The 13,565-nt window shown below is 37.9% G+C and overlaps 2 protein-coding genes across 2 annotated transcripts; both read left to right on the top strand.

The window, feature by feature from the left end:
• The first annotated feature begins 9,450 nt into the window (after positions 1-9,450).
• Positions 9,451-13,361, top strand: LOC113706751 (uncharacterized). The gene is made up of 2 exons (XM_027228726.2): positions 9,451-10,462; positions 12,749-13,361. Exon 1 carries the CDS (start codon positions 9,635-9,637, stop codon positions 10,442-10,444), a length of 810 nt encoding a protein of 269 aa, XP_027084527.1. The 5' UTR covers positions 9,451-9,634; the 3' UTR covers positions 10,445-10,462; positions 12,749-13,361.
• On the top strand, positions 12,131-13,387 carry LOC113705744 (glucan endo-1,3-beta-glucosidase 13-like). Its single transcript, XM_072062614.1, has 5 exons — positions 12,131-12,205; positions 12,677-12,686; positions 12,749-12,822; positions 12,931-13,156; positions 13,251-13,387. The coding sequence occupies exons 1-5, from the start codon at positions 12,131-12,133 to the stop codon at positions 13,385-13,387; spliced, it is 522 nt and encodes a 173-aa protein (XP_071918715.1).
• The last annotated feature ends 178 nt before the right edge of the window (positions 13,388-13,565 follow it).

Below are 13,565 nucleotides of genomic sequence, written 5' to 3'. Positions count from 1 at the left end.
ATAAATCTTACTTGTCTTCTCCTATGGAAAGCAAACTCATTTGCAGCAGAATTTATCTTAAAATGAGGTTTTGATTTATTACTTTCAAAACAGTCCTGTTTTTTTATGTTGAAGCAATTCATTTAAATCATCCATTCTTCTTTTTAAATCATCTTGTTCCCTTTTGAACATTTCACAAAAACTTGTTTTTCTATCAAGATCCAAGTGTAAAGCAGTCTCACTTTTTTTGAAGTAATCATTTTCAGCTTTCAACCTTTTGTTTTATTGAAAAAGATTTGCATTATCTCGAAGCAAAAAACTAATTTTCTGTTTTAACTCCTTGTTTCTAACATAATATTCTTTCAAACTATCATGCAATTTTATAATGAAAGATTCAAGATCATCATCATCTTCATCATCACTTTCAAATTGAGAGTTAGAAGATGTTATCTCATCATCTTCAATGGCCATGAAAGCCAATTGAGCAGATTGATCTTCCTCTTCAAATTCTCCATCGAAATTGCATTCATTCCATGTGAATTGAAATTTGTTTATTCTTGGTTTTCTTCCTTCTTTCTTCTTCATCACTGGACAGTCACTTGCATAGTGTCCAGGTTGACCGCATTCAAAGCACTGATCAGTTTGCTTTTTGTTGAACTCTAGCTTCCCTTTATTTTTCGAGTTGTTGAACTGATTTGGGAATGAATTGCTAGGTCCACCATTTCTGAATCTCCTCTTATTGAATATTCGTTTGAAACTTCTTGTGATGAGAGCGATATCATTGTCATCACCTTCCACATCTTCTTCATCTAGGGAGGCAGAATCATTTTCATCTTGTGAGGCTTTTAGAGCAATATTCTTTCGCACTTTTGCATCCTCTTCCTCTTGCACCTTAGTCTTAAGTTTCAGCTCATAAGAGGTAAGAGAATTAATAAGAGATTCAATAAGCATAGTATTCAAATCTCTAACCTCCTCAATAGCAGTCACTTTATTTTCCCAATCATTGGACAAGGCATTCAGGATTTTTCTATTTTTCTCACCAAGAGAATATTCTTTTTCCAGCACCTCTAAATCTTTAATGAGATCATTGAATCTACAATACATTTGATCAACATTTTCATGAGGTTCCATCTTGAAAGATTCATACTTTGTAACTAGAATGGACTTCTTTTGTTCTCTAACATTCTCACTACCTTCATGAATTTCTTTCAGTTTGTCCCAAATTTCTTTAGCTGACTTGCACCCTTTGACTCTAATAGATTCATTTGAGTCTAATGCACAATATAACACATTCATGACTTTTGCATTTAAGGTGAGATGAGCTCTATCCACAGCAGTCAGTTCACTTCTTGTTTTCGGTCTAGATGCATGAGTATTTTCATCTATAAGAGAGGCATCATATGGACCTTCACTAATAATAAACCACAATTCGATATCAATAGATTGCAAAAAGATAATCATTCTTTTTTTCCAACTCATATAATTTGACCCATTAAACACAGGTGGTCTAATAACAGAATGTCCTTCAAAAAACATAGCATTATTGGTTGTCATCTTTACTCCAAAGCCGATTGAGCTTAATCTCTAGGAGACCAAGCTCTGATACCAATTGTAAGGCCCAAAACAACCAATGCAAAGATCATAAACGAAACAATAAGTAAATAAAAAGGAAAGGATTGCAAACCAATTAACTACCCAACTCCTCTTGAGCTTGTAGATTAATTGAAACAAACTACTTCAAGTTGATGAATTACAATCACTCTTGTGTACAAAGGAAGGTTCACCTCCTCCTTGCCCCAAGCAGCACTCGGTCAAGCCAGGACGTTTTACTATCCCTCAGGACAACCCTCACAGAGCTACACTCATGAAAGATTCACTCACAAATGAAAATCTTACAATGAACCTCACACCACTAAGACTACAAATATTCTTTTTGGAGTATTTTCTCAATAAAATCTCTCTAGATCTTTTGTATCTTCAGTGTGCCAAAGTTATATGAAATATCTGACCAACCACTATTTATATAGGACCAAGAAAGAGCCTCATTAAAGCTTCCAACGGATAGAAAGTAGGTGAAGAGTCAACTAACCGTTGGAGTGTCGGACGTCCGATAGCCCTGTTTTATGCGTCCGACAGCAGGCAGTGAGTTTCAGAGATTTTCTTCAATTCTTTCGGACGTCCGGTGCAAGCTCTTTATGCGTCTGACAGCAAACAAATAGATTTGAGAAATTATCTTGTTTCTATCGGACGTCCGGTAGAGACATATTCAGCGTCCGATAGGTCCGATAGTTTCGTCGACTTCGAAGGATCCTATCGGACGTCCGAAGCATGCGTCCGAAGTTGTGCAATGATTATCGGACGTCCGATCCTGACATCTTGAGCGTCCGACAGTTTCAGCATACTTTGTCATTTTTCAATTGTACTTGATCATGGAATCAAATAACTTCATAACTGAAAATATATCTTGAAGAAATATTAGTATCATCCATTTGTTTTGTAAACATCAAAAGATAGGGATCAAGATCAACGTAGTGCAAATCACACAAAGCTGCAGGACGCTTTACTCTTTACAAATCAACCACCCGACATGCTGAGCATTTACAAAACTGAATTAAAGTCGTTTCTCTCCACCAAATATCCATAGCCATCGAACGCATGTGCATCTGAAGTACCTTTCGCAGCTGTCGGCAAGCGCATGGTATAGGATGAAGAGTTGATTTCTTCAATTCAAGGCAAAGCACTGATCAGTTAACAAATCTTGAGCCTTCATCGACGGATAATTTGCTAATTCGGCAAAGGAAAAAAGGTTTTGGCAGACAAATTCCAGCTAAATCCAAGGTATTTCCTCAATCTTTCACTTTTATTTTCTCTGTGGGTCAAGAAGCCTTCCTTTTCTATATCTGCACAGCAGGTGACCTTTTTTTAGCTTGCTAGGAAGTTACTCTTCGAAACAACTAATTTGCACCGACCCAGATTTGCATGTTTTGACCTGTTGTCATGGGCTGATGTTCTGATGAAGTATAGACCAAAAAACCTATTTTTAGATCCAAATAGTGGCGGATCCATTTATGCAGTGTAGTTGTATTAAGTTGGTCATTTATGACCTGTTAATTGTTGATGCCTTAAAAATTTTGGATATAATTTTAATTGTTTAACTTGTTTGAATATGGATCCTGGTGCTAGAGTTTGAAAGATTTCTCTGAAGTTCATCAGTTAGCAACAAAAATAATTGGATCTAACAAAAGATCTGCTATTCATAATTGTTACGCAAAGCAATTAACCAACAATTACATATCAACGGATTTCACATTGTAGTGCATTATTTCGTTTTCCACAAGGAAAGAAAAAACAATCCGAAGTAGGCCATATCTGTACTTATTTCTGTGTTTTGGCTGCCAGATAAACAAATTAGTTGAATCAACTAGATAGAATCTTTTCTGATATTATGTGGATAAAGCTAATAATTTATTTCAATACCAATGGCTGTTTCACTAGTAGCTCCCCATGTTAGAATATCTGCTTTAGAACAGTTACTTATTAATTGGCATATGGTAGTATTAGGATTTTGATTGCCAGTGGTACATGTTACACATCAATGGGAGTGGCTGCAGTTTATTATGCTCAGTTTTCTCCTAATAGAATGGAGAGGCTAGATAGTAAATTCTATCTAGAATTGTGGCGGATTTTTTTTTATTTTTTTGTATACTGTTGCTCTATTTTTTTTATCTCCAAACGGCTCAAGATTGCTTGGTTGTCTAATAGAGAGTTTATAAATTGCACGCTACTCTGTGGTAGCATGGTTGTCCAATTATTTATCCTATACCATATTTATTTATCCTGTAAATGGATGTGATTGGCATGGGTGTCTGAGGGGTCATATTTATTTGCATGCAGCCAGGGAACGATTATCAACAGAAATTAAGAGACTTGAAAGATTGATATATTAGATCCATAGGTCTAGAAATGTATATGTAGCGAGATGGAACGGTTTGGTATTATTTCTGCACAGATATTTGTTCCAGGTCATTGAAGCTAAAATTGCTTAAAAGTTAATTGAAATTGAAGAGGCACTAAGTTACTGTTTTTGTTGCTTAGAAATGAGACTGTTGTAGCATCTGTTAAAATGTATTCATTCATTTCTGCTTACACTCATAACGAAAAATGAAAAAATTGACTTATGAAAATAAATTTCCTTCGCTGTATTCGTTCTTTAGCTTGAACGGATATTTGGTGTGGACTTTGTTCAAAAGTAGGCTCAGTAGTAAAAGTAAAAAAAAAATTGACATCTGTTGCACCTGTTTTGGATATAGGTATTGCAATTTGAGTTGTTATGTGTTCGATTGGCTCAATGCATTGCTCATTCAGCCAATGACCGCAGCTAAACAAAAAATTGACTCCCATTGTAAGTCCCTCTAACCTTTATAAGTATCATATATTCGTTCATGGTGTATAACTGAAATCAATTCTTCTATTTGTAGCCTCTCCTACTAGCTACACATCCTTTGAGTCTTCTAGCTCATCCATCGCTTCAAATAACTATCAACTGTGTATGGAGAACTACAATCAGCATGTAAATCACGTTTGCCCTTAACACTACTACTATTCTATTTACTAATTTTTGGGGCAGAATTAGTCACATTTACCTGCCATGTTTTAACTTTTAATTGCAAAATTTGTGTGCTTATATGTAGTAGATGAATGAGAAATTGCAGTGGACTTCTACCATGGATTTCAACTTCATCACCACCTATGTTGAGTGGAAGCAAACGAAGAAATGGGACAATCACAAGACAAACGACCAGAATTATGATATGCTTGCCACATGTTTGCGGGAACAATTTGAGATGCAAGTCATCGGAGGCCAATGCCAATCAAGAATGTATAGGTTTAGGAAGAAGTGGAACGTGTTTGCCAATCTTCGTGGTTTGTCATCGAAAGCGGAGACTGGGATTGGCTGGGATGAAGAGAATAACTGCTTTACGGCTTCCGACGAGCACTGGGTCCAAATGGAAGCGGTAAGCGACTATTGAAATACCTGCTGCTTATCCTTTCTTTTTTTTTTGTGCCCAACTTGCTGCCATACTAATAGCTATGCAAACTAGTCTTGAGCCGAAGTGTATACCAAAACACTTAATCAATTTTTAGATGATGGCAGTTAATAATCAAACCAGGTTTGCTGCGTTCACCAACCAGTTTCAGCGTGTTGTATCGTTGCCCTTTTTTTTACATAAGCATATTATTTGAGAAAGTTTCTATCATATTACATGGGCGTACATTCCTCCTACTTCTCATAAATTTAAATGTTGGAGAAGAACTAACTTTTTTGTTTTGTATTGTCTAGGTGAACAAAGAGTACAAAGACTTCAAATTGGCTAGAAGTTGCTTCCTATATGATCTGTATACTCCAACAACATTGGGAAAAACTGCAACAGGCAGCTATGCACAATCTGCAAAGCAACCTGTCCTCGAGGGCGAACACCGACGGCCAGTTGTTGGAAAGCCATAAAAGAGCAAAGGAAAGGCTGCAACCTCAAGCTCAGCTGCCTCTGGCTACTAGCAATACCCTTGGGAGGGAAAGGACGTATACTACGTACCTCCGGTACCTGGAGCGTCATCTGGAAAGTGTCCTGCCTCAAGTCTTGGCACTCCCGGAGATCGTGAAGGATCTAGAGGTGCTAAATCAACAAAATCATCTAGTGATAGGGAAAGACTAGATGATGCAATCAGCAAAATCTCTCGTGTCACCACCGCTTCGCATGAATTTAATCAAAGTCGGTATGAAGAGGAAGCACAATACAGTGTACCGGTAGTTCAAAACATGGTGAAAAATATGCAACTTCTAAAATTGGTTAAGCTGAAAGTGACAATGTACTATGCCGAAAGAAGAAATGCGGGACAAAGATGTGCATTCGTATGCTTTGATGATGCCGAGCGCAATGATTACATTGAACTCATTATGGAGGAGTTTCGCTATGGCAAGCCCCCACAGTGAAGCATCAGATCTGTGCACAACGGCTTCTGTCAATTTCCTTTGTTTGCTTGTGTCAATTTCCTTTGTTTGGTTGAAATTTCTGGAATAGTGGCTGAACTTTACTTAGCTTCTGTATCGGTTGCTTCTTTATTGTGTGTTCTGGACTGCAATTCCTAGACTTGTGTCTTCAGATGTAGCATTTGTTAAAAACAATTGAGTGTACTTTCTTGAATGAGTGTATGTTGAGTGTATTTATTTGGTTATTCAAAATGCTGTCATTGTAGAATTAATGGGTGGCACTGGACTATCCTATTATGTATTTACAATTGAGTGTACTTATGGGGTGGCTTTAGTACTGCCGATAGCTTGTTGAGCTATTATAAATGGGTGGCATCGGGCTTCTAGCCACCAATTAATTGTACAGGTTTTTCGGCCTTAATGAACGGCCACTTGTTGTGTATTAGTGTAGGTGCTTGAGTGAATTGTGAAATTGGTAAATAAATAATCACGTGGCTTATGTTTGCTTGGTCTTTATAAAGGGGACATGGGAAGGATTTGTGTAATCCCAATAGTACGGTTGCAAGTGTTAGGACATTTCAAGGCTAGATATCGTACAATTGCACCAAAAGTCCCATACCTTCAATATTTTAACTTAAAATGGCAATGTACATTAGTTTGTCTTTTTTCTTAAAGCACTCAAGGTACGAACCTCAACTTAAAATGACAATGTACATTAGTTTGTCTTTTTTCTTAAAGCACTCAAGGTTCTTAACAAACCTTGAGTGCACGCATGTAAAGTACTAGTGTTTTGTCCATTCTACAAAATTCTATATTATGTGATGTAGTCACGATAGTAAAAGTAGCCTGGTGGGAGTGGTCATATCTGGTAAGGCGTGGCATGTGAAACAGTTGTCCAAAGGAATGACACCGACGGCCACAAGTTGGAACATGCATTTCTGGAACGGTGGCCTATTCTGTCAACAAGGGCCCGAGTAGAAGAACAATAATGCGCCTGTGCTTTGAAAAGATAGCAAGTCTCCAGAGCTCTATATGTTAACAAGAGCCCGTGTCTATGCATATCACATATTACAATTCTCTACTTTGGGGGAAAGCAGCAAGAAGCACTGCTTCGAAGACAAAGCTCCCGTTCGTCGAACGACATAACAGAACGCCCCGTGAGTAGAAGGTTTAAGTATCGGCTCTCAGTTTTTTTTAAATAAAAGCTCCCTTGTTCAGTTCTTGCTTAACTCCCTTGTTGTAATATTCAAAGGACAAAGCCCACTTGGTGTAACTATATACTCTCTTGCTGTGTATTTACTCCAGGGGATATGAATCGCTTCCGAAATAGTAGTTCAAGCAATGACGAAGCATCAGATGACGACCAGGATGCCTTGCTACTTGTACTTGCAGCTGAGTTGATACTTCTACATCCGGAGGCAGAAAGGTATGGAGGTCTGAAACTCAAAATTCCACACCATGATGGCTCACTCACAGGGCGTCAATGGGTTGAGGAGCTGATCAATGGTCGCTGCAAACGAATTATCGAAAATTGTCGTATTTCGGTTGACAATTTCCTCCTACTTTGTGACATACTAAAGTACAATAATTACGTACCTCAAAACTATCAAAACCGAGTGGAAATCGAGGAGGCACTGGCCATGGCTTTGGTAATGGTAAGTCATAGTGCCCGACAACGAGTTTTGGCAGAACGTTTCAATAGATCAACGGAGATAATTAACGGTAATGTAAGGGAGGTCCTGCGCGGTCTTTGTATGTTTGCTTCACAAATAATTCGCTCTTTTGACTACGATCAGGTGCATCCAAGGATCGGGAATTCGACAAAATACTTCCTATGGTTCAAGGTTAGGCTGTGAATGATCTAAATTCAAAATGACAAATTTTGGCAGTGATCTTCCATCTCAAAACTCACAACGTATTTGTAAGAGAGAAATTAAAATTTTATCTTGTTAGGAAATGCAGGATGCAGTGGGAGCAATTGATGGCACTCACATTCCGGCGTGTCCGCCCTTAGGTCACCAAATGGCATATACAAATCGACATGGATTTCAGTCGCAAAATCTACTGGCAGTATGTGATTTCGATATGCGATTCACGTACATATATGTTGGGTGGGAGGGAAGTGCACACGATGCCCGAGTGTTAAACTTCCCAATGGCACCGTCAGGCTTCCCAATGGCACCTGAAGGTAACTCTCTTGTATTATATCTGCTGCACCTATTTAAGTATATGCTACTTTTTGGATGGTGTATATAAATCATTTACTACACTTTTGTCACACATAAGTCCATAAAATAGTGGATTTATTTGTTTGGCTTGTGCTATTAACAACTACTTACGAATATAGCATTTTTGAAAGGTAATTTGAGTACTTTAAAAAAATTCCAGATATTTCAGTAAGATGCTAATTTTTTAAATTATAAATCTGTGTTTGTTCTATTTAAATTAGCTGGATTTTAAACAAGGTAGTATATTTTTTAGTGGTACTTTATTGGTCAACATCTAGTATTATAAAGCTTTCATAAAAGGTAAACTGCCATCATAAAACTGACACCTATCGTTTTTCGATTTAAGGTAAATACTACCTTGTAGATGCTGCATATAAGAATGTTCTAGGCTTCTTACCGCCGTATAAGAATGCAGCACGGGCCGGTCCAGAAAAAATTTCATTTAATACGCGCCACTCGGAACTTAGAAATGTCATTGAACGAACCTTTGGAGTTCTGAAGAACAGATTTAAATTTTTGAAAGGACCGGTTCCAAATTTTTATATGACCACTCAAGTCAATGTTGTTATAGCTTGTTGTGTATTGCACAACTTTCTTCACTTACACCAACCAGGCGACGCCCATTTTCAACTGGCTGAGGACGGCAATGTTGGATTAGAGCACCAACAGGGTGGCGGTGAGTTACCTCACGTGCAGCCATTGAATGCATCCCAAGCTGAGGTTATGGCTTGGAAAGCTAGGCGAGATGCGATTGCAACTGAAATGTATGGCGCGCAACGTAGGAGAAGGCGTTAGAAAGTTAGGGGCATAATTTGGACTGGCATAATCCTAAATAATGGCTGCACCGGGGCTGCTCAGTTGCATTTCTGCTTTTTGCAAGGGACGAATGGTTGCCAAGCTTTTATTGAGGGTATAACGAATAAACTTCCATTCCTTCTACTATGATGTATCAATTAGACTTCCCCTCAAATCGTATAGAAGTTTCGGATGTTCCATGTAATATTCGATAAGATGTGTGTGATTTGTATTGGATTAATCTGCTTTTATCCAAAATTGAAAGTTTATTTATAAACAATTTACTTAATGTGCTCCAAAGTGAATGGAATGAGTTTCCCATTGCACTTAAATAATTGTTAAGCTATCCAAACACTTATTTGGAATAAATTCGACAAATAATTGTTAAAGTGCCCCAAACACCTATTTGAAATATACTCATGTTATCCAAATGATTATCTTTCACCCATACTTTTCAAAAAGTCAACAAATAAATATTTGCACAATTATTCCAAATAATCCACTGTCCAAACGCACTCAAGGAATTCTACTTCCTAAAGGATGGGGCTGATTAAAATCAGTAATTAAGGTATGCTTGAGAGGGTACTAATCTGTGAGAGCTATTAGGTATTATTATTCCAAACTGGCTATTCGGGCCAGCGGCATGGAGTTCGTAGACCACTATCTTGTATTAGGGCTTCCGACCGGAGAAGCCGGAACTAGGTTGTCGGAGAAAGAGATCAAGAAGGCGTACAAGTCCAAGGCCTTGCTTCTCCATCCCGACAAACGACCCGATGATGATCCGGCGGCCGCGCGTTCAGATTTTCAGAAACTCAAGGAATGTTACTTGGTTCTCAAGGATGTCGAGGCTCGGCGCCAGTTCGACACTCTCCTGTTGAGCCGCTGCTGCCGGAGGCGGCCACGATCGGAGAATGTGAAGAACGATCCCAAGCGCCAGAAGATGATGGCTGATTTGCAGGTCCGAGAGCGCCATTGTTCTGATGAGGAACTTTTTCGGAGGGCGGAGGAGAGTAGGATTGCTGAGAAACTGAAGGGTGAGATTGCGAAAATTCGTGAGATGATGGCGGCCACTAAAAAACCTCCTTTGGATAGGGCTAGGGTACTGAGAGTGTCTTGGGAGAATAGCTGTAACCCTAATTCTTATGGTGCTTACACGGCGGATAGGTTGCGGATGTTGTTTGAGAAATTTGGGGAAGTTGAGGAGGTTTTGGTCAGCAAGAAGAAGAAGAATGGGAATGGGGGTTGTTCAGCTCTAGTAGTGATGGCGTACAAGGATTCAGCTGTTGCTGCCTGTTGGAGTGTGCTCGGTGATGTGTCAAATCCTTTGTTGGTTCAGCCACTGGATTCCTCCCCTCCTCCTCCACCTCCACAACCAGAACCTGCCGATCATAGCAAATTTGAAGAATTGGTCCTTGCTAAGCTGAAACAGGCTGCTAACAGGCAAATGAGCTAGGTGGTTGTTTGACCGCATGTATGTCTTCCTTTCCAATCAGAAAAGACTTGCAATTTTTTTTGGCATGCCTAATCCTGATCATTGACAGTATTCACTTGTTGTGAATATTAGTTAGTTGGAAATAGTTGTTTTCTTTTTTAAACTAAATCTGATTAACCAGCGGTATGTGAGTTTCTGTTTTCTTTATGACCCCTTTGTTCAGTTTATGTTAAATTTTGCTGGTGGTAGAATTTTATTCAATTCTTTTAAAGCCTTTGCAGTTTATAGTTGACAAGCTTGTGTTTCTCTTCGTTTACAGAGTAGTAGTATAGATAATACGTTTTGAAATTTTTTATATGCGAAGATTAAAAGGTTAGAGAAATAGACAGGTATAAGAGTAATATGTACTCAATAATATCAGATATGTCCTCCCTTCTTGCCAGAACCTACAATTTGGTCTACATAGATGCCAATAGCTCTCTCCGTGTCTGCGTAGTTGTCTTTCTTTAGTTTTTTGGTCATCATTCAAGATACACAGTTCAGCTGTGATGTATTTAATGATTTTGATTCAATTTTTAGCTGAAAAGAATAAGTATTAGTAGGGTAATAGTTTCTGAAGTTTGTTCTAAGCCTATTTTCAATTTTTAAGTTTGACATCCCTAAATTCTCCCTCCCTCCATATCTATCTATCTATCTAACACTGTTGTTTGATTGCCTGCAAATTTCTTTTGCAAACGGACTCAAAACACCTGCTCTGCGATGCTCTATAACAAATATTTTGCTAGTTTTAAAAGGAAAGTACTGATCCCTTCATTTCCATTGACCTTTCCATTTTACGGACCGGAAGATGATGTTCACTAATTAGTTAATGTACTCAAATGCACCTAATCTAATGTGTTAAATTATGCTAAAACCTTAAGTCTTCTCTCATGTGTCCTTTCATCTTAATTGGTTTTAACCTGAGCTCAAAATGACAAAAAAGAAATTTGCTTCTTTTCTTCTTCTTTTGATTTGTTTTGCTGATTGTCTGATTGGTAGAATTGCGTTATTTCTTTTGTTTCTCCATTGGGAATGAAGGTAAGATTTTAAGGGAAAAAGAGGGATTAGCTTATTAAATTACGTTTCATTATCTTCAAGAAATCTAATTGACAGTATGCAGCTATCACATAATCCAATGTTCATAAGATGAAAATCAAACTGCTAAAAGGTAGTTGGTACCTTTTTTTGGTTTTTGGTTCCTGAATGCAGATTAGATTGTGCTAATTGGAGTCTTAGAGTTATAATGTCCAAAAACTGTGTTTCTCAGTTATGTTGTTCCAGTGTTGCTTAAAGCACTTTTGATTGTTTTTGCTTTCCAGTCATGCCGATAGTGCCACTCATCATTCAATTGATGGTTTTGTTTAACTATGAAAGTTTCTGCCATCAAAATTTTCATCAGATCTTTTTCAGCCTTGGGATTTTAAATTTAAGTTTCAGCTTTTCTTGCTTTTCATGACTGTATTTGCTTATCTTCATCAATTAAGCCAGGTTTGAGCTTTTTTACTTTAAGCACAACTATTTTTTAAATTTCTTTTGGCTTGTTTATGTTGGTCTCCATTCCGTGTTGGTTGAACTTTATTTGAATTTGAAGAGACTATGACATTATTTAATGCACAGCACAATTTGAAGTGTGAGCATCTAAGAAAATTAATCATTCAAAACCTGGACATGTCTAATTTGTCTGCAGGGTTTTATGTGGTTTATCTTTACATCTGTAGGAAGTGCTTTCGTGTACTTTCGAAGGTATCATACGATGTCTTTGCTAATTTGTCTGCTGGGTTTTATGTGGTTTATTTTCTATGACGAGCAATACAAAACACTTCTATTGTTTCTTTTGGTGTTATTTTATTGCCTTAATAGCCCTTTTGTGGGTGGTACCACCTGAATTCCTGAATTCTGCGCTAGAGTAGTTGATGTGCCTAGATGATGGGGGAAATTAATGTTCTCCTTCGAACAAATGCAGTGTAAGAGACTATTGAGATGCAAACAATGATTCTTGGATATTGGTGTACGTGTCTTGTATTAGTCCATGCATTTGTCAGTAGATCACAGTCACTACCTCAATGACACTTGGTCTTAAAGCAGTTTACTGGAGCTTGGCTTCAAAGTACATGCGCTGATGCCGATGCAAATTTCTGATTGTTAAGATGTTTGGAAAGCACATGAATGATTGTGGACTCCTTTTTTTACTTTTTCTTTCTTTGTCTGCTCCAGTATTCAAGAAGTAAGTCAGATTAAATGTTATTTTTCTTTTTCTACTGAGACGTCACAAACAAAATTTGACAGGAGTGTGCCATCGGAGCAAAATTGGAGTTTGCTATGGAAGAAATGCTGATGATGTTCCCACACCAGATAAAGCTGTACAATTGATTTCATTTAGTATGTGAGGATTTATGACTCTAACATCCAAGTTCTGAAGGCCTTTGCAAATATTGGAATTGAGCTGGTGATTGGTATTCCAAATTCAGACTTGTCATCTTCCATATTATCCAGCCACAAAGATCACACACATAACAGTTGGTGCTGAAGTCACTAAGGTTCCCAATAATGTCTCTGCGATGGAAGTACCTGCTATGCAGAATGTTTTAACTGCTCTGAGAGAGGCTGGTCTTCACAAGAAAATCAAAGTTTCCACTACTCATTCTTTGGGTGTTTTGTCCCAGTCATATCCACCTTCAGCAGGGGCTTTCAATGGTAGCTATGCAATCTTTCTTTGACCCTTGCTGGAATTTCTTGCTGAGAATCAGTCACCTTTCATGGTTGATACATACCCTTGCTATGCCTACAGGGATTCATTCCTCTAGCAACGTTTCCCTGGACTATGCTCTATTTGAGCCATCGTCTGAAGTAATCGACCCAAATACTGGTTTGGTTTACACAAATATGTTTGATGCCCAAAGATTGATGCTATTTACTTCGCTTTGATGGCTTTCAATTTCAGAACCATTAAAATGATGGTGACCGAGACAGGCTGGCCTTCCAAAGGATCTCCTAAAGAAACAGCTGCAACTATTATATTTTTAAGGATTATCTCTTTGCTATCAAAATAACTTTCAAAAACAATTAATCTTATCTTAAAGATTTTTATTTTTATAAAATTGTT

Source organism: Coffea arabica, chromosome 8c, assembly GCF_036785885.1.
Source record: "Coffea arabica cultivar ET-39 chromosome 8c, Coffea Arabica ET-39 HiFi, whole genome shotgun sequence".
Lineage (NCBI taxonomy): Eukaryota > Viridiplantae > Streptophyta > Magnoliopsida > Gentianales > Rubiaceae > Coffea > Coffea arabica.
The sequence above is the reverse complement of the archived record's forward strand: the minus strand, read 5'-3'. Positions and strand labels throughout refer to the sequence as shown.

What these genes read in the sequence shown, in the direction of transcription:
- LOC113706751 (XM_027228726.2), top strand. Translation starts at nt 9,635, where the DNA reads ATGGAGTTCGTAGACCACTATCTTGTATTAGGGCTTCCGACCGGAGAA.
- LOC113705744 (XM_072062614.1), top strand. Translation starts at nt 12,131, where the DNA reads ATGTCTAATTTGTCTGCAGGGTTTTATGTGGTTTATCTTTACATCTGT. An exon ending in TTCCCACACCAGATAAAGCT is followed by an intron (nt 12,823 to 12,930) that starts GTACAATTGATT and finishes TTCCAAATTCAG; the next exon opens with ACTTGTCATCTTCCATATTA. An exon ending in TTCAGCAGGGGCTTTCAATG is followed by an intron (nt 13,157 to 13,250) that starts GTAGCTATGCAA and finishes CTATGCCTACAG; the next exon opens with GGATTCATTCCTCTAGCAAC.